The following is a 20,608-nucleotide window of genomic DNA, read 5'->3' as shown; positions in this document are numbered from 1 at the left end:
TGCGTGATGTTTTCATGCTCTCTTGTTGTTTTCTTCTTGTTGATGGGCAGGTATATTAATTTACCCTTTCCGAGAAGTGTTCTACATGCAGTGTTGTTGCCCATTTAATACACTGACAGATTTCCAGCCTATTTCCTGATCTTGTCTACAGTCACAACCCGCTTTTACTTTAATGGACAGGCAATGCTTGAATAAAAACGCTATCATGAGTGTCCATGTAATTAATCTCAGGAGTTTTAACAAAAAGCAAACGTGGATGCTCCATATTTATGTACTACTGTGTCTATGTATGGTACGTGACATGTTCTGCGACTTGTTCGTGCTTGAATTGGATTCATGTACATGTACTACACGTATTATTGGTTGTAATCGTAGGAGCTGTCTGTGGAAATTAAGGCATGCCAAGAATCAAAATACACTTCATATTAGGTTCAAATTCTTTGTTTTCTTGTCTGATCTGACCAAATTGTTGCTGCAATATCAGCAACAACAACTAACACAATTATGAAGTTAATTAAAACTTGTAACTGAAATATAATCAACTGGAACATTGTTTACCTTTTTTGGCAGTATTGAGAAATCAGCAGTTTCAAAATGTCCACAGAGGGCACCTAACCTAAACCCTTAAATGGCTTGTCATCAGCCTTACAATTTATTCAATGCAAGGATTCATGCATCAGAAGTCATATTTCTGAGTGGTAGTCCCGAAAGCTGTTTCTTGTCTTTGTCACACACAGCAAGAAGTTACACTTGGGTTCCTTTTGGGACATTTCAGATTTTCAAATTCCATCTGCAATTTTTTTCTGTCAAATTACTGTCACCTGTTCATTCATTCATTCATCTTCTGTAACCGCTTATTCCTGTTAAGGGTCGCGGGGTCTGCTGGAGCCTATCCCAACTGTCATCGGGCGAGAGGCGGGGTACACACCGGACAGGTCGCCAGTCTATCGCAGGGCTAACACAGAGAGACAGACAACCATTCACACTCACATTCTCACCTACGGCCAATTTAGAATCACCAGTTAACCTCACAAGCATGTCTTTGGACACTGTCATGTGACTGTGATACCATGAATTTTAAATAAAAACATATGAATTGAGTCCCAATGTCCACCACAGTGGACATCAACAAAAAGTATGCTGCTCTGTGGTTTAAATGTTGTCCATAGGAATAAAACTTGTTTGAATGTTAGCTACAACCCTTTTCTTTTGGCCAGTGAGATGTCGGCCATTTTGAGAATGCAGAGCTCCTTTTGCAGATGTAACACCCCAACCAATGATACACCACTGCAAAGACCAGGATGTGGCACAACAGGTTTCAACTCCCTAGCTTGAAACATGATATGTCATCTGAATTTATCTCTGAGTGTCTGTGTTCTAAATATGGAGAAGCACCAGGTTTTTCTGCAAGACACATCCGAAAATTTACTCCTGAACATGCCCTAGAATGTCATAGTGATCCATGCCTGTGAGAGCAGTGTTCCATATACACTGTAGGCTACTTCCGGTTACACTGAAAGAAAATACTGCGTTTTGATTCGTTGAACTTTTATTCCACCTTCCTGCTTCTAATAAAACGTGTTCACGCCTAATACTGTATGTACAGTCAATGGTTCACACTAGTAGAGAAAGAGCATCCATTTACAGAGGAGGTCGGTGATACAGCACTTCAAACTGGAATATATATATCACCTTGTGAGTCACATTGCACCCGAGGACGTCTGATTTTGCCTCCGGTAAAACACTTTCTTGACTCTTCATGTCCCTACCAACCCCCGCTATCTATATAACTTTACTCTGCCACTGTTAAGTATGGTTTTTGGACTGAGGATCCAAATTCGGACTCTGAAACAAAGTTCAAAAGGGATTATTTATCAAAGCACTCAAAGACATTGAGCAAGAGACCCGGTTGATTCACCGTCTGAGAGCAGGTTGATGTGGGTGACAGTGGGACTGTTAGATATTTGGCCTGAAGCGTTCGCTACAGACTGAGGCCACACAATGGACTGTCCTTTAAGGACTTTATGAGGGTGGATGAGTTGACAGACCATGTGTGCCAGACACTGGAGGAGCAGGAGGTGGAGAAACTCCCACGGCCATAACTCACAAACACCAAACACTCAAAGAGAAGGACACGGGCAATGCTCTGAAGTTCTCAATATTTCTGTGCTGCTCTATTCAGTTTACAGAAATAAAAGCATAATAGCAGAAGACGATTCGAAGTCCCATTTCATCAGACCTGAAATGAGAATTGAGAATCTTTGGGAACTAAAAGGAAATTAGACTTGCCTCTTGTGACCATAGTCACATGGCCTCAGTCTCTGTCTTCAAGGCTATGAAACTTTTATGTATGAGGATGTGAGAAGGATGAAGAAAGTGTGTTTTGAGAAATGAGAGGTATCGCCCTGAGGTCAAGATTTCCTCTTACATTCAAATAACTGATGGCTACAAGGGAAAGAGTCTCTTGTCCTGTTGTACTTCCTGTTTGGTTGTTTAATTGGTTTCTCCTGCTGTGCTCCGCCCTCATTAGCTTCACCTGTCTCCCGTCAGCCCCTCTGCCCATGTGTATATAAAGTCCTGCCTTTCCCTTTGTTCTTTGTCAAGTCATCCGTTGGTTTCCTTCTGTGCCGTTATCCCATTGCTCCCTCTGTATGTTCCTTTGTGTTCTTGTTCAGTTTTGCGTATTCCTGGGTTCTTGCACACTTTTGATTTTTTTTTTTTTTTTTTTTTTTTTATTACTCTGGCTACCTTGCAGTGTTTTTAATTTCCAAATTTTTGTAAGCTTTCATTTTTGTTTCCTTATCCTTCCTCCCCATGCGTCTCTATTTGGGTCCCACCTCCTCACCAATCCAAAGTCTTTTGGAATGAAATAAAATCGTGCAATATGTTCAAAAACACAGATCAACACAAAATCGTGGCGGGGCATTCAGGGTCCTGATACTATTCATCTCAGCTGGTATTGATTCACCACTCCATCCACTCCAGGTGTAGACCTAAATCAGCTTAATGTGAAGTAAAGACATTGCAAAAAAAAAAAAAAAAAAAACGATTGCAAGACAGGGTTATGCCATTGCAGCTATCAGACACTCCAGACCTGCACACAATGTGGCGATTAAATCTTACTGCATGGCTCGGTTTTAATTGGAAAGCAGCCATACTGCCTTTGAGTCTGTGCCAGTTTTGATTTTGTTTCATATCCTGCCACTTAAGACTGCTTAATGAAAACTGCTTCCAGTTCATAGTGTTGTTTCATTTATGTAGTGTGGAGGCAGGATGTAATTACATTTGTGTGAAGCATCTCAGTCATCCAGGTCATGGTATATCCAAAAAAACAAAACTGAAACAAGGGCATGGGCTTTATTGAGGATGTTTTTCTACTCAGAAACTCGTATGACTAGGCTCGGTAGAATGTCTTATTTTTGTTTTTTAGTGGAATAGTTAGACTACCTTAGACTGACCTCACTGCCAAATAATCTTATAGTTTCCATCAGTATTTATTTCACTAGCCACCTCTATTGCCTATAAAATCTTCCACTTCCAGCATAACAGCAGGTGTCTGTCTCCTAAAACCTATCCAAACTGCTGAGCCAATTATGAAAATGATTTGGGCATGATGGCTGATCAGACCACTCTGCGTCGGACTGGGTCCGTCGCCGTGGACTGTCAGCAGATTAAATAATGAGTGCTTGCGGTGCCATCTGCATCACGAGAGAGCCTACCATCCAGCTGGAACGTCCGGACGGAGCTGAAAGCAAATGACAAAGGACATGATCCACAGGGTGCTTTGTCTGTTTTCCAGATGTGTGCGAGCTCAGCGGAGCACATAGTTGATGGCACACTCCACGGCAATGTCAGCCTGCTACACTAACTGCAGGGGCCATCACGTATCAGAGACCTGAGGGGCGGTTGATCCTCAAAGGTTTATCAAAGGTCTTCAAAACGTGTGATGTTAAGGCCACATTCTGGCTCTATCCTTGGGCATGAGGACGATGCAGCATGTCCTCCAGACCTACCAGCAAAAATGTCAGATAAAATTAGATTTTAACTGAAGTATTGACTCTTGATGGTAAATACTGAGCTAAGATCAGAGTTCTGCCTGCAAAACTGGTTGAAATGTGAATAAGTGTTAAATTACGTGCTGAATCTGATTTCTGATTAAATTCTGTGGAAAAGTACGAGTGTTACTCAAACAGCAAATGTGAAAGAAACACCAAACAGCTATTAAAACCTTCAGCCAGACACTGAATGAAAAGCTAAATTAATTACATTATACTGAACAGTTAATGGAAAACCTAGTGTCTCTTAAGAGGGTCCACAGTTGTCATAAAAAGCACATTTTGGCGAAGATGATGGGATGAGGGGGCAGTATTTGGTTTAATGGTGAAGCTGAGCATAACACCATTTACCTAATTCTCTCATCTCGACAGCTCACATACAACTACAAATTATCGGATCTCTCATTTATTTACACTCCTATCACAGTCCCTTTTTTTTGAAGGCCGCTGAAGCAGCATTTAGAAATGAATAAGAAATGATAAGTAGTCCCTCTGGAGCTCCTGTGGCACTCCAAATTAATTCCATACCTGGTTTGATCCTGCCTGAGCCATGTCCATCCACCGCTGAGTTCCCCTCTCTGCAGAGCTTTTTCACACCAGATGTTTTAGCGTGTCATAGCAGGAGAGAGCAGATGGTTTCTGTAGCTTTAGTTCCAGAGTCACAGTCTGTTTCTTATGCATGCTCAGGTTTTGTGGTGAAAGGGGCCTAGTTCAAAAATCATCTCTGCGTCATTAGAGACCTTGTGTGTTTTCTTCCTGCTAATTTGTTCCTAATTTGTTATTCCGGTGCTCCATCCACCTCAGCAGCGCAGCTTAGCAGCATAAATCCATACTATTCTAAAATGTGTCACTATGCACCCAAAGGAGCTGCACACACAGTAACTAAGAGATGTCACTTACTGCCTGGTTTACATAAACAACAGAATATAAAGACAAACTAGAAATGCAACCAGCTAGTTGGTATTATATGGCTGCCCAACTAACCTCAGCATCATATTATTTCAATACGACAGCACCTCCTGCCTGGTATTGAACAGGAGCCCATCCCAGATCTACCACTAAGTCTATATATATATATTCTTCAGACATTAAAATACTTCAATCTTGGTTTGGTATGCTGCACACAAGCACATAGGCGATATGCCTGTATTGTCTCAGTTCACTCGTAATGAACAGTTTACACCTGGCTTGAAGGATGGGGGTTTTAGGTCATGGAATGCAAAAGGTATTCTGAAAGTAAAGGAACTTTATTCAGATGGAGTTTTGCTTTCATTCGATCAGTTATGTCAGAGATGCCAAATCCCGAAGAAGCAATATTTGCAGTTAAAAAGCTATATGTCCTCAAAACACAAACAGAAAATGTGTACACCATCTTTATCTAAATTAGAGAAAACAACACTTGTTAACTTAAAAAGGAAGGGCCAAGTATCTAAATATTACAGTATATTAGTTGAACATAGTACAGAATCAACATTAGATAAATTAAAGCCCGGAAAAATGAATATACAAGAAGACACTGATGAGCTGGAATGGAATGATGCCTGTTTAAAAGCACAAAAACAAACAATAAACACACATTTTCAATTACTAAATGTAGTTGATGAGAGTGTACTTAACAAAAATCAAGCTCCAACATATGTCTGCTAACATCCCAGATGTGTGCACCAAATGTTTGAATGAGAACTTTATTCCATTGCTTATGGGAATGTGAAAAGATCCAACTTCTGGAAGGATGTTATACAGTGTCAGTCAGAAATGTTTAATGCCAGAGTCCCCTTAAATGGTAAACTGTGTGTGCTTGGAATATACCTGAAGAACTTTCTACAAACACAGAAAAAGTATACAGTTCTGGACTTCGGACTTCTACAAACCAGGAGAGCTATTGCACTGTGCTGGAAGAGTATGGACGCTCCTACAATGAGGATGTGGATGAAGAAGCTTTCTGACTGTACTGGTTAATTAACTAAACAGTGTTCAAGGTGTGATTTATTTCAGTCTTACTTGTATATCCATGCTACAGCATCTTCTTGCTTGAAGGTTGTTAATTTGTTGGTTGAGCTGTAGCTCTAATTGGGACAATGTGTGTGCCATTTCAATAAGGAGAGATCAAGTGCATAATGAACATCTCTGCATGCAAGGTAATAGTTTGGTGGTTAGAATCCGAGGCACGATGGTTCCATTGAGCTAAATCCCAAACGATGAAGCTAGCCGGAGACATGACCCTGGTGAGGGCTAGACGCTGGTGGTGGTGGCGAAGTAGATGAAGTTGGCAGGTGGCTGAAGGAGATTTCTGATGAAGGGTTTTGGGATGCGCATGGAGAGGTGGGGACTGGGGAAGAGGAAGGTTGCGCAATGGATGGCCTGTGGACGGAGTGACGGAGTGAAAGTAAATTTAAAGCACAGAGACGATGAAATGATCGGCTGAGAGAAAGCGGGCAAATAGTTCATTGGATGAAAGTAGTGACATAGAAATTAAGTGTGGACTGATTTTGACAGCGGGGGAGATAAAGAAACAGCGATAGCGCACAATCACTGGAGGTGACAGATCACCCTTATCGAACTTGTGGCTTCATATAGAAGAACAAATGACAAAGCTGTATGAACTTTTTGAGGAGAGTCTGAGCCCGTAGGTACTAGAACAGGATATCTATGCCTTTTTTCAAGCAGAGCATACCACATAAAACACACACACATACCTAAAACAGTGCAAATGCATACCATAATTCCAGCTTATGTGATTGTGTTGCATTTTGATGCTGACTGGACTCTTCACATACTGTACAGAAGTTACAGTTTACCTTAAGAGAAGTAAAGTTGCCATAGTAACTGTGGGTAGCATTAATGTGTTGTGAAAATCCAGAATTTGTGTGGTGCGAGTCAAAGGGAAAGCAGGCTGATCCTGACCACAGTTGTCTACCCTTTGGTTTTCAAATGAGGCGCATCAGAATAGCTAACAAGCTTCACGGATCATGCTGCTGGCTAATCACTGCGCTGAGCTGTTGTGCTTTTGTGTGCATGCCTAACAGGGATCTTATTTGTGTGACTCTGTTTTTGAGTGCGAGCGTGGGTGCTCTGCTTCTCTATTCTATGTCTGCGGCTGCAATTAAGCAACAAACTGCAAGGGAGGTGGAGCATGTCTTTGAAATGAAGTGGACAACACAGAGACAGACAGGAGGGAATCATAAACAGAGGATGCAAATATGTTAGATCAAACCTACAACCTGGCCTCAAACATTTGGCTCCTCTTCACTCCATCAGGAGTTCTGGTTTAGTAACTCTAACACTGCACAGTCATAATTAGACTTGAAAACAAAAGCAAAGTAGAAATAATTAGATGTCAAATGATGCTTTTCTCTTTATAGCTTTGTCTGGATGAGCTCCCTCTTACTTTAAAATCTCTGCCATGCATACACTGATCAGGCACAACATTATGACCTCCTAATATTGTGTAGGTCTCCCTTGTGCCTCCACAACAGTTGTATCATCAGAGAATGGACATGGGCCTTCTGAGGGTGTCCTGTGGTGTCTGGCAACGGAATGTCGTTAGTGGGGGCCTTTGGGTCCTATGGGTTGAGGGGAGGGGTCTCTGTGGATCACCCCATAGATGCTTGATCAATTTGGGGTCTAGTGAATTTGGAGTTGTTCCTAAACCGTTTTTGCCAATAGATATACATCGGTGTTTAAACTGACATGGCTGAGCTAATGCACTGTTGGTTTATATCTTTCATAAAGGTCGGCTCACAGTGATTCAAGTGCACTCCATAGCCCATGCACTCTGCTCAAGCTGGGCGCTCAATACAAGAGCTAATTATAGCCCTGTCTTGTACATGATGACTGTTTGTTAGATGGTGGAGAGTCCCTAATGCACTTTAAAAGCAAGGCAGGATACCAGGGTTGAGAAGGGCAAGATACCTCAAAGTGTGGTGGGAATTAAGCAGTGCTTAACTGTTTTTATAACTGGTATGTGGATGTCTCTGTTAACAAAAGTCTTAACGGAGGCCGGAGAAGAAATGCCTATGTTTCAGAATGAGAAGGATAACAGATCTCCTACCCCAATGCCCCCATGCAGCACTAGAGAAGTAATTTCCTCAAAGGCTTGCTTCCAGCTTCACACATCCTCCACATGGTTACAGCAGACTAAGATTTGCCATGCAGCAGTCAATAAAGTTTGTTTTGTATTTCTTTGATATATTTATGTAAAGTCTACATCATAGCCTACGCAAGTGCTTCATGCCATTGTGAGCACTGTGCTCTGCAGTTTGTGATTTATCTGCTATCATGTGGAGATTCTTTCCATCAATGGCAGCTGAGTGGATCATAGGATCATAGGAGCCAGTAAATTAAACAGGAGTTACTTTTACTGAAATACTGATGTAGAAAATATAGAAAATGTTGGAGTGGATGGTCTATGCCACCACTGAAATGGCTAAAGCCCTGTTCGCAATGGACTAGTTTTACCTGGGGACCAATAGTAATGTGTAATTATTGCAGAGGTCGTCCGTGATCTTACATCAGCCATGTCCGTTATTTGTAAGTAAAAACACCACCGCAAATCTCTGCTTCATCTAACATAAAGGTCCTGTGATAATACTAATCTAGTGTCAAATGGATGGAAATTGTGTTTTTTTAATTGTTATTATTTTTTAGAGTTTTGCTAGATTAGCTTTCCCTGAAGAATCACCCCCTTAATGTGGTGGAGGGGTTTGTGTGTCCCTTGGAGCTACTGTATGTTGTCCAGGGCAGAAGCCCCGGGCAGGGTCTCCCAAGGCAAATCGGAGAGGGGCCAGACGAAGAGCAATTCATAGAACCATTGACAAATGGGACAAAAAGGGTTGGAGCACCTTGGCTTTAACAGGGAAACCAGGACGCTGGCTGCAGGTGAAGGCAATCACCTACGCGTGGTCCGAGGCCATGCGGCTATGGTGGTTTGTACCCTTCAGGTTGGGGGAAAGTTCCAGCCCCAAGCAAGGGAGTTGAAGTATCTCGGGTGCTGTTCACAAATGATGGTACAATGGAGCGAGGGGCTGCGGGCACTGTATCAGGCTCATCTTTAGAGACAGGGTGAGGAGCTCAGATATTCGGAGGTAGCTCGTAGTAGGGCCGCTGTTCCTTTGCATTCAAGGGGCCATCTGAGGTGGTTTGGGCAAGAAAATTGTCAGTTCAGTTAGGATGCCAGCTAGGAGGAGACCCTAGGGTGAACCCTGCCTGTTGATTAGCCTGTTGCCACTGTGACCCAACCTCAGATAAGCGGGAGAAAATGAATGAAAAAGAATTGAATATGTCATTCACTGCTTTCACTACCTCTTCTAATTTAAGAATTATAAAGTACGAGTTTCAACAGCCATTTGGGAGGAAAGTCAAGATGTGGCTTCATGGCATGCAGACCCTTTCACAGAAAAAGTGCAACCTCAAAACCATCAGAAGAAAGAACAATGATGGATGATGAGATGGATGGCATGCAAGGCTGCATATTTTGATGTGTTGGATTTTAGTTAGTGGTGCATTAGTGTGTTCATCAAATCTGTAAAAGTAAAGCTGATTTAAATAATTGAAATAAATCTTGGGTCAGTCACAGTTGCTGATGTCTGCATTACAAGAACATCTAGTTACATTTCTGAGTGAGGGGGTCAGTAGGGTACGCAGCAACGTCATATATGCAATATAAATTTGATGCAGAAACATAAATGTTGCTTTAAGTGAGAATCAACGACTGAGAATTTCGAAGCTATCTAGTATCCACCAAAAGGATCTCATCATTTAGGTGTTTGGAAGATATGAATGTGAAAGCAAATTGTCAGTTCAGTCAGAAAATGTTGGATGATGACATTTCTGATCTTTGTTCTGTCATGCTGCAGACCAAAAACACCAGTCATGACTATATTCTAACAAATTTAATTCCAGACGTGTAGACTGAATCATGTAAATTAGCATCTCCAAGTATGCATCTATATTTGTCCCCTGTATTGTTTTGCAGTATATTTTTATGTTTGCCTGCCATTAACAATTATGGGGCAGAGTGCAGGAGCAATGACGTAACTAATTGTGTTTGCAGAGGAGGCATCAGGTTTTAATGGGTCAGACTCTATAAATATGACCAATCTTTTATTGGTCAAGTGTTCGGTATAGAAGGTAAACACTCTATGACCACCCAGGCAGGGTGCTGCTGCATTAGGTACTCATGCTCTGGATGAGTGTTTGTTAATACTGGAAAATGTTCAAGTTCAAGTTGAGTGTTCAGTTGAGTTCAACTGGAAAGTGTGTCTCTCCCTTCATCAGACACAGTAATTATGGCTTAGCAGGGATGAAAGGTAATTAGTAAAAAAAAAAGCGTCTACATTTATTTTTTGAGGTAAGAGATTTTACTTTTTTTAAATTTCAGTAAGCAGCAGAAATTACTTCATGTCAAAATAACGTTAGGAACCTTTCATATTGATGCATGTAAACTAGCTTTTGGCAGCTCAAATTAATTTTGCTACTTCATTTATTACAAGACAGGCCTACATCTGCACAAATACTCAGACTCAGCACCGTTTTTTGTTTGTTTGGTGTACTAATTTGTGTATTTCTCATTGCATTTCTAATTATACATTTGGACGTAATGCTAAAACTGATGATTCATTATTATTTATTTATTGTTTATTTTTGTCTTTCTCATGGTTCTTGCCTCGGTTGTCTGGTTGCTTGCTTCTTATTGTCTGTTGTAACTTGTTACTGTCTTTCTTTACGATCTTGTTTAGACCATACTTGTGCTTTATTCTGTGCATTTTCTTGTACACGTGAACCGAAAAACTGAAATTGTTGTTAAATGCTCAATAAAACATACTTTGGAAAAAAAATGATCACTCCAGAAAACAACACTAATGCTATGTACAAGTAAGTACATCATAAGGCATAAAGCAATGGCGGCAAAGATGGAAGAGGAAAGCCAAAAACCTATATGCTCTGAGAGTAAGAACCGAAGACCAACATGAGAAGACACCACTGTCCATGTCAAGGGGGATAGGATTCCAGGAGAGGAAGGAGAAGTTGAGAATGGAATGCTGAGGGAGAGAGAGAGGGCAAGTAAGGAGGAGAGTGACATTGCTGGCCATTCAAGTTGATTGAAGAGCTACTTGGACAGAACAGGTCTGGCCCTTTTTAGAGATGCCATCTATAACAACCCTCAAATGCATATACAGTCATGCTAGGAGAGACCGACCCATGGAGTCATACACAGTGTATGACATTGACCTGGTGTTTACCAGCCACTCCGTCAGCAAGGCCCACGGAATGGTCATCATTGTCAAAAACCATGTGGAGGAACCCAAGACCACACCAGTGACCTATGCTCCAAACCACTGAGGAAAAAAACAGACTCACTCAAGAACCAGGGAAAGTTGAGAAGACCGGCCTAGCAGATCTGGTGCAGTCGGCTTCTGACAGGAGAAGTTGAAAAGGTTGCCGTTCTACCACTAGTGACTAGTGATCAATGTGATCTCTTGAAGACGAAGCTGTGGCAAATGTCTCAAAAGAAACAGGAGAGCTTGTACCGTCACTGCTGTTAACCTGCTCATCTTTTAGAGAAACACAAACAACTTTAAGTGGGACAGCTGTGGCTCAGTAGGTAGAGCAGGTTGTCCGTGAAACAGAGGGTGAGCGATTCGATCCCTGGAATGTGCCTCGTGCCAAAATGTCCTTGGGCAAGACAAGGACTCAGTAAGCATTAGTGTTAGTTGCTCCCAGTACATGGCACTGGTGTGTGCTTGTGTGAGCGAATGGGCAGATGCGTCTGTGACTGTAAAGCGCTTTGAGTGCTAATAGGTAGAAATGCGCTACATAAAAACAAAGCCATTTACCGAAGTTAAGTAGCACACAGACAAAATGTGCTTTCTGAAGGAGAGAGGTATTTGTTTTGGATGTTTATGCACTAGACACATAATCTGGGGCTGTAATAGGCACTTGATGGCACTTTCAGATTTGTGAAAATTATGCCTCTGTACTTCATGTTAACAAGATGAATGTGGAGTCAGAACAAACAAATGAGCCACCAGGAGATAAACCAACAACCCTCCCTCAGGCATGTTTGCATACAGAGGTCAGAAAAGATATATCGCATTCTGGCCATTATTCCTGTGCTTGGTGGACTTAACCTGCAGGTCAACCAGACATGTGTATTTACATTTTTCACACATCCTGGTAGCCTTGCTACGTTCTGCTCAAAACATCTCCTGCATAAGTTATCAACAGAGCTCAAGGAACACAGAACGAGTGTGCATTTGTTCTCTGCTAGATGACTCAATATACACTGAGGAAACCTCACAACAAGTCTCACTTTTGTTTGATGAGCTAGGGCTCTAAAAAAAAGAGACTAAAAAGGTGGTGTTGCAGATACCTGCAAAGGTTAACTGGGATGAATATAGACAATCTTCCTACTGAGAGAGCTGTAGGTCTGCTTTGGTGTGTCTTGTCATACTGATTCAAGTTTAGCAGTGAAAGAGCAATGTCCAAACAGGTGCAGCATGCTTGATCAATGCATGATCCTTTAGTTATGGTGGCACCAGTCACTTTGTCTGCCAAGGTGCTGCAACACGAGCTCTGCAGGACAAGCTGTGGATGGGATGGTGTCATGCCACTGGATACTTAAAATGAGTGGGAAAAGAGGTTGGAGTTACTGCCCCGATTCAAGGTGAATGTGTGAATAAAACCAAAGGACTAGTGAGCCCATACAAACAGAATTGTCATTCATATAATGGCATATTGTCTGGTAATTGTTAGTACGGATAAATAAAAAAAAAACACATAATATCTTTAGCCCATCTTAGATCAGGTAGTTGCTGAAAACATTAAACATTTATTAGCAGTTAACAGGAAAGAGGGGAGGGGGAATCAATGGAGAGAGAGAGGAAAGAGAAAGGCACAAACAAGTATCACAGAGAAAAACAGGAAAATGCATTTAGCACATGAACAGACAATTTAAAAAGAATCTTTTTAAGTCAAGTTTTTTTTTTTTTTTTTTTTTAAAGCTTTTGCTGGAGCAGGAGAGGCACACGTTTCAGTTTGCATCTACTGCACTGACGAACATGCCCATGCACAAAGCAGACACAGAACAGTTAAGCAGCACCAAATGCAGAGCTTCACGGACAGCACGATAGCTGATTGTCGAAAATAGAAAATGATTTTAATGCTGCCTTAATGTCACATTGATTCTGATGTGCCTTAAAAACTGTATGCACCTTTACAAATGAGTCACGTGCACAGCAAATTGTCTTGCCGCGTGTTTGAGTCAATACGTCTGTCAAAAATCCATTTCAGCTTCATTTCAGGGTCACACAGCATGCTGGATGCATTCCTTTTTGGTTTATGGTCTCCACAAAATAGGCGATTATTCACAATGTGGGCTGAATGCAGAGGAAAGCACATCACAGTAGATCACCATGACACTCAGTTTGTCCATAAACAACATTCACTGTTAGGTTGTATCCTCTTCTTAAGTCACATTTACTGACATTTTCTGGAATTGGAATTATGCAGAGGTGTCAGTTAGAAGCGCGTGTAAATTGTGACAGTGGGCTCCATTTTCCTGAAGGAGGCTGAATATATTTTTAGTACGAAGGAATACAGAATCCGTATGCAGCCTCTCTTTTTCCAATTATCTCAAAATGTCATCAATGAAAGTTCCTATGCTATGTCAGCTGTGCGTAAAGCAGCGTTTTGCAGAGGTGTGAATCAAGTCTTCAAATCTTCTGAACCGGTTCACAGACAAAAATCCAAGTGAGTATAATTCACCGAAAACACAGAAGGTGTCTTTTCGCCTCCACCATCTGCTTTCTATCTGTGTTTTTCTCATGTGTGAACTTGTTCTACAATGTTCCCACAGACATATTTTTATCATTTAGGGCACACAGGAGAGATTGTTTTGTGTGATCACTGATGCGTTCACGCACATAACTGCAAACATTTCTAACCGTGATTGGAAGTGACAAAACGGAAAACTCGCTGTAATAATCCTCTTGACATGACTCAGAGCTTGTAATTTAGCTTTTCAATAAAAGTGCCCCCACAGATTTGATGGATTTCAGGACTCGTTCATCAGTCCTGCTGAAATACGGATTACACGGAAAAGAAATGACATTCCACAGGCTGTTGGCAACTCACTTATCCAAGTGTCTCAATTTTTCCGGAGCTCCAGGTTGTAGAGATTGCACTCATGTCAGTATTATTATTGTTAAAAAAAATCTTCCTGAAACACATTAATCATTGCATTTTGATATATGCCAATATTTGGGGGCTAAAAGGAAATGCATCAAATTCAAAGCTGGCAAAGGCAACAAACAAGAGCTTTTTATGAGTCAATGGCCCTTAAAGCCATTAAAATGATCCCCCCTCGTGATCCATTCAATCTTTCTTCAAAACACATAGAAACGGTTTCTGGGGATGCTGTTTTTCTACCTGCAGGAGACAATGGGCCGGTCGTCTACTGTATACAGCCTTGGGCTATGTGGAGAAAATGACATACAATCATTTACTCTGTTTTCAGTTTAATGAAGACTTGTTTGAAGGAACAAAGGTTCATCAGTTCCCAACATTCCAAGAGAAGATTTCTCTTCTGCACATTTTCTCATCAACTATTTATTTCTCTTTTTTGTCCCTTGGCAAGTGTTTTTGAAAGCTTGCTTCTGCCATAGCTCATTTTCTCAGCTGCGGTGCTCATGTTATACAATGTTAGTACAAAATTTACAGCCTGCACCAACCATCAGCAGCATTTAATGCCAAAGTGGCATTGTGATGAGTCGAGGTTGAGAAGCTTGGCAAGCATATGCTTTCAACACCTGCAGCTCAGGTTCGTAGCCTTTGTCACTCACTACCTTCGTACTGAGATTATTTTGTATTTTCCAGCCAGTGTATATATAGATTCAGCTTTTGGTGACTCCTATCGGCAGTATCAAGAGTGTGGTATGACAACAGAACCATTAACTGGGACTCATCTTCATTTACAGCTTCTTCACAATTTACTTTTTTTTTTCGGGTTTTGTCTGTACAGTCAGACGTTTGGTTTGCTTTTGTTGTCCTCTTCAGAGTTTGACCTATCCAGATGTGCAATGTGGTTGCAAAGCCCCACCTGGGAAACTTTTTATCCTGCCTCCTCTCCTCCTCTGACAACTGCTACAGTGTTTCCTCCTCATCCTCAGCTGTCGCACTTGTATTCAGAACAGGCAAGTTTTCCTTCAGTGAGATATCATCCACCCGCTTGGGGCCACTGTCCTCAGGTTCTTCAGGTATGGAAGGATCTGAGTTACTGATTACATACCCAGGGAGGGTGGCGTGAACGCTGATCCCGGAGGGTCCTGTGCTGCGATAAACACGGCTGGACACCATCGTGGTGGAGCGTGTGGAAGGCCCACCACCAGCCAGGTGGGACTGACTGCTGGTGCTGTTGTTGTTCAGTCCGACAACCACAGAGCCGTAGCGGTAGCGGCCGCAGACCACAGGGCCCTCCCACTCAAAGGCCAGGTTCCAACGAGTCCACGTTTTCTTTATCTCAGTCTGGACCTGTGAGGATGACAAGAGATATGTCTAATTTTAGTATGAGCGCAGAAGAAGAATTTTCGTTGCAAAGATGTGAGATTTTCTTTTTGTTCATTTTTTTTTTTGGGCAGCACAGTGGCGTGGTGGTTAGCACTGATGCCTCACAGCAAGAGGTAATTTTTTTGGGTTCGATTCCGTCTGGGGCCTTTCTGTGTGGAGTTTGCATGTTCTCCCTGTGTCTGCGTGGGTTCTCTCCGGGTACTTGGCTTCCTCCCACCGTCCAAAGACATGCTTGTTAGGTTAATTGGTGATTCTAAATTGGCCGTAGGTGTGAATGTGAGTGTGAATGGTTGTCTGTCTCTCTGTGTTAGCCCTGCAATAGAATGGAGACCTGTCCAGGGTGTACCCCGCCTCTCGCACGATTAGAGCAGGGATAGGCTCCAGCCCCACCGCAACCCTTCATAGGACAAGCGGTTACAAAAGATGAATTAATGTTATGTTTTTGCAAATTCAGATTCAATGTCATTTATGAGCTTAAAATGTAAAGTAAGATGTAATGTAGTGACTTTACTCGCATCATATTTATTTTCAAACACTGTATTCCCAAACTTGTTTTCTATACAGCTGCCTATGATTTTCTACTGGCTGGCTGATGACAAAGATTCAACTACAGTATACAGACTATGTGTGAGCTGAATGATTGAAATAGCACATTATTGCAGCTTAAAACTCTCTAGAGCCACAGAGTAGAGTGTTAATTCTAAGTGTTGGTGGAGACCCTTTCACATTTCACGGTTAAATGTTAATAACTAAATCCTGCTTCGTGGAGCTTTGATTCAACATAACAGTTTTAACAAAATCCACTGTTTAATTTTGCGTTGTTTGATTTTCTGCTAGTGGATGATGAAAGGGAAGGGCTCCACATGACAATAAGGACCACAAAAGGAAAGCGAGAAGAGGCATAATGAACAGGTTTTGTGAAGATAACACTGTTGGATGTGGGAATTGTGGCTGTGAACTGAGCGTGCTGAGTACAAAGTGCATGAGATAATAGGGAAACACAAAGGGAGAAAAATTGATATTGTGACAGAACCTGTAGTTGATGGAGTGATAAAAGTTACTTCATCAGCCAGGTCCTGGATTATGTGAATCCCTGGAGTAATTAAACCACTTCAAGTGGTTATTCTATCGCGCAAACCACGGTTTTTACTTTAGTTTTTTAGTGATCAATATCATTTAAAAGAAGAAAAAGGGAAAAAAGATATGTCCACTCACCTCTCCATTGCAGTAACAATAGATAATGGACACAAAGAAGCCCTGAAAAGAAGACAACACAGTCACAAGTTACAAAATCACAATCATTCTTATCTGAGTACAATACAGTCGCTATCCATTATGAAACAAACACAAAAAGGTTGCTGAAGGTAGTCGAATGTTATCACTTCTAATGCTGCTTATCTCGTAAAAAGAAAAAATATAATCTAATCTCTGTAGCTCCTACTGTTTTAACCACACACCAGGATCGACAGGATCGAGTAACAGTGTCTTTGTGAGACTGTTATGGGAAAGTGTCTGTCCATGTTTGTGTGTGGTGCCTTATTGCACATCTTTACCGGTGAGAGACGTTCTGGCAGGAAATCTCAGAAAAGCCCAAATCAACACAGTGCGCCTTGGAAAGAACATCCCCAAGCCCCAAGTATCTACCATGCGGTGATTAACAGGAACACTGAAAACCTTTGTATTGCAGTTTAATACTTAAGAATCAGATCTGAATTGCACTGACACTAGTATTCCACTGACAATCTGAACAATAGCCCAGTCAAAACAACAGAACAAAAGTCCCTCAATCTGAACAGCCTTGTTCGACCTGAAAGGGATATTCAATCATACTGAGGGGATGGTGTTTCTGTACAGGTCTACATGTTGGCCCCATGTGGAGTAAACATCAGGTTGTGTAATAAGTTTTCCTAAGGGACAGAAACAGCAAACAAAATCATACAATAAAGGACCTTGAACTTCAATTCCACTGCTCTACTTATGCTCTACTTTTTGTGGGCATGTAGTGTCCAAAGGTGAATTCACTTGCAATGAGGTATGCATTTGCCAGATTACCCTGCCCTTAAAATTGCTATAAAATTGCAAAACTGCCCATTCCTTTTTTTGGCAAGTTGAATATGTTACCAAAAACATTTGACACAGCTGAGCTTCTCGTACTGCTGTTTGAAATCAGCATAAAAAATACATTTAGCAGACTGAGAAAAGACCTGAAACAGACAACATTATCAGTGCAGCTGCTGACAATGTGTCATTAGAGCAGACTCTACCAGAAATTGACATTAAGAGTGTTTTGAGTTGGAATGATTTTGTTTTCAGACACATTCCTTTTTTTATTCCTATTTATACACATTCTGTTTTATGTCTGGAAGAGACTAATCAGTAAAGTTTTGAGAAGACATACACTTTATCTGTCGAGAATAAATCACATTATCACAATCATTTCAGGAGAAGAAGTACAAAATATTTTAATCCAACTTTATGGTCAACTGTGTAAGTGCAGGGTACATATCATGGAATATTACACAACAAGCGAATATTAAATGCAAGAACACTATGTTGTACTCTATAGGCTGTTTGACCATGAAGCAGCTATCAGTATGAGAACATTTTGTACTGACATATAATGTGTTGTGCCTACATACATATACCAACAAGGTTATCTTTCATAAACTCCACAGTAAGCGTATTTCAGGGATTTTCATGGAATAGACTGGCGACCTGTCCAGGGTGTACCCCACCTCGCGACTGTTAGACCACCTGTGTGAGTATGTGAAACGGTGCATCCATTATAACCTTTTTATAAATATTGATAAAGATACTTTGTAGGCATTGAATAAAATGCTTTAAATGTACTACCAAATACTGCTGGATGAATTGTAGGCATGTGTGTATAAAGTTGGCTATTATTATTTCAATTTCTGTTACAACAGAAAAAAAATATATATATGTCACTAGATGATTAGCAGTATAATTATATAGACCTTCATATTGTTGAGATTTATTTTCAGGCCATATTTCAATGGGTCATTCACTTCAGGTTCGTTCTTTGTTTTGGCACCACCTCTTTGATGTGATGTGGCTGAGGATTTTCTGACTCGTCAGGTGACGCTGTGTAAGTTTGGTGTTTATTTTGGCATAAAATTGTGTTTTTGTTGTGTCTCTGGACACCATCTCAAAGTCAGGCACAGTGTTATTTTTTTGGCTTTCGTTGGCAAACATCAGCTTCATCCAAAAATGTTATTTAATTGCTTGAGGAATAAACAAATTTCATCCTGTCAGGTTTCTGTAAATAAAATATGTATTGTATAATTAAAGTAATACATACACATGGGGGCGAACTAATTAATAAGATAAATCTACCCATAGGCATCTACCAAAACAGATCCATGGCCATTTGTGACATTTACACACTTAAGTAATACGTTATGCGCTGGTACACCATAGACACAGTTTACACTCATATTTTTTACTCTATAAATATGAACTATGTATCTAAAGTCAATATGAGTCATGCTTCCTGTTTCTGAACTCAGTGGTCCCAGAATTTTGTCATGTCTAGTCAATATGATATTTTATTTATCCTGTCCTTTATAATGATTCACGACAAGCAAAGTGGTGCCTCTTTCACTAAGATTTACTTCAGCCTGTCTTTGTGAGACCAACTACTGAGAGAGCTCCATGCTTATTTTGTTCTAATGGATCCAGCTAGCATTTGAAAAGAACTTAACATCTTTTATGCCCAAGTTCTAAGATTTAAAACTTTTATCAAGGGCGCTGAAGCCCCTCTGTGAATAAAAGTATATAATATATATAATATAATTAGAGCTTTGGTTTTAGAGTATGCTTGAGTTATATGCTGTGTTTTAGGTACTTTTAACATCAGACACAGACTACAGTCAAATAGAGCATATTATTACTGAACTGATTCACCCTTTATTGACAAGGACAGTAAACATTTAGAAGCTTTTAACAGCCATCTCAAACAAAGGACAAAATATGCACATTCCGCTTGTTTGTTTTGGCTCACAAAACTAAAAACACGCTTGTGCGTTTTAGCACAGAGCCATCATTAGAGCATGGCCTTTTAATAGCCATGTCAGTACGCTTGTTATTATGGGTTGCTTTGACAAATGCACTTATGAGTAATTTGGTGTGTTTATTTGAACCTCTGAGACCGTTAATTACTGGGAAATGCAGCCACGATGAATTAAATGTTAGAGTCAATGTGCATTTGTCAAGAATTCATAAAAAAGACCTGACTTTCATTAAGACATGCTTTCAGTTTTGGCACGAGTGGCTCGCTTGGTTCTGTAGGACCAGTTATTATGCCAAAATTGTCAGAAGTGTGGGAATCCATTAAGCAGACCTAATAAAATGGATGCTTTGTAACATGCACAGCCATCTCAGCAGAGGAGACAACCTGACTTTCAGACCCCAAAACAACCAGACCGTAGCGTGAGATTTGTCTGACTGGTCAGTGCCTTGGACTCATCGTTGTGTTCTCCCCTCAGACATGAAAATCACTCACCTTTCGGCGAAATTCGCCGTTTTGAAACCAGAATAAGTGACCTACGTGAATCGTGTAGATTTGATGAGAAAAAGTTGGGGGGGGGGGGGCAGGTGTGGCGAGTGCATGGCAGACTGATCTCATGAACTCCGTATGTATGACACGCCAATGGCCACTAGCGTGCTATCCAACGCATTAATAGCATTTTGGCGTGTTTACAGATAACACGCTAGTTGGCTAAGTTGAAAGTGGCGTGTATATTTACGCAAAACCATGATGCCATGTTGCGCATGGAAATATTTGCGTGAATGGAATACCGTTACCGATTGGTTTACAAGCAGTTCGCTTCGTGCTGACCAGAGCATGCACACAAGGGGTGCCGTGCAGACCACCATCAGAAGGCTTCGGCGATTTACCTGACTGAATTTGGTGAGTGATGGTTTCAATATTTTTTTATATTTTCTGGTAGGCCTATATCTAAGTT

At 41.0% G+C, this 20,608-nt stretch overlaps 1 protein-coding gene across 1 annotated transcript in view; it reads right to left on the bottom strand.

Annotated features, from left to right (window-relative positions):
• Positions 1-13,997: 13,997 nt before the first annotated feature.
• Positions 13,998-20,608, bottom strand: part of pth2ra (parathyroid hormone 2 receptor a) — a 46,774-nt gene continuing 40,163 nt past the window's right edge. The window contains exons 12-13 of the mRNA XM_084545153.1: positions 16,836-16,877; positions 13,998-15,584 (exon numbers count right to left, since the gene is read on the bottom strand). Of these exons, the coding sequence (XP_084401279.1) occupies positions 15,198-15,584; positions 16,836-16,877 (429 nt within the window). The 3' untranslated portion in view covers positions 13,998-15,197. The remainder of the gene's footprint in view (positions 15,585-16,835; positions 16,878-20,608) is intronic.

Source organism: Chelon labrosus (genome assembly GCF_963514085.1).
Source record: "Chelon labrosus genome assembly, chromosome: 5".
Classification (NCBI taxonomy): domain Eukaryota; kingdom Metazoa; phylum Chordata; class Actinopteri; order Mugiliformes; family Mugilidae; genus Chelon; species Chelon labrosus.
Note: the sequence above shows the minus strand (reverse complement) of the source record. Positions and strands in the feature narration are given on the sequence as shown.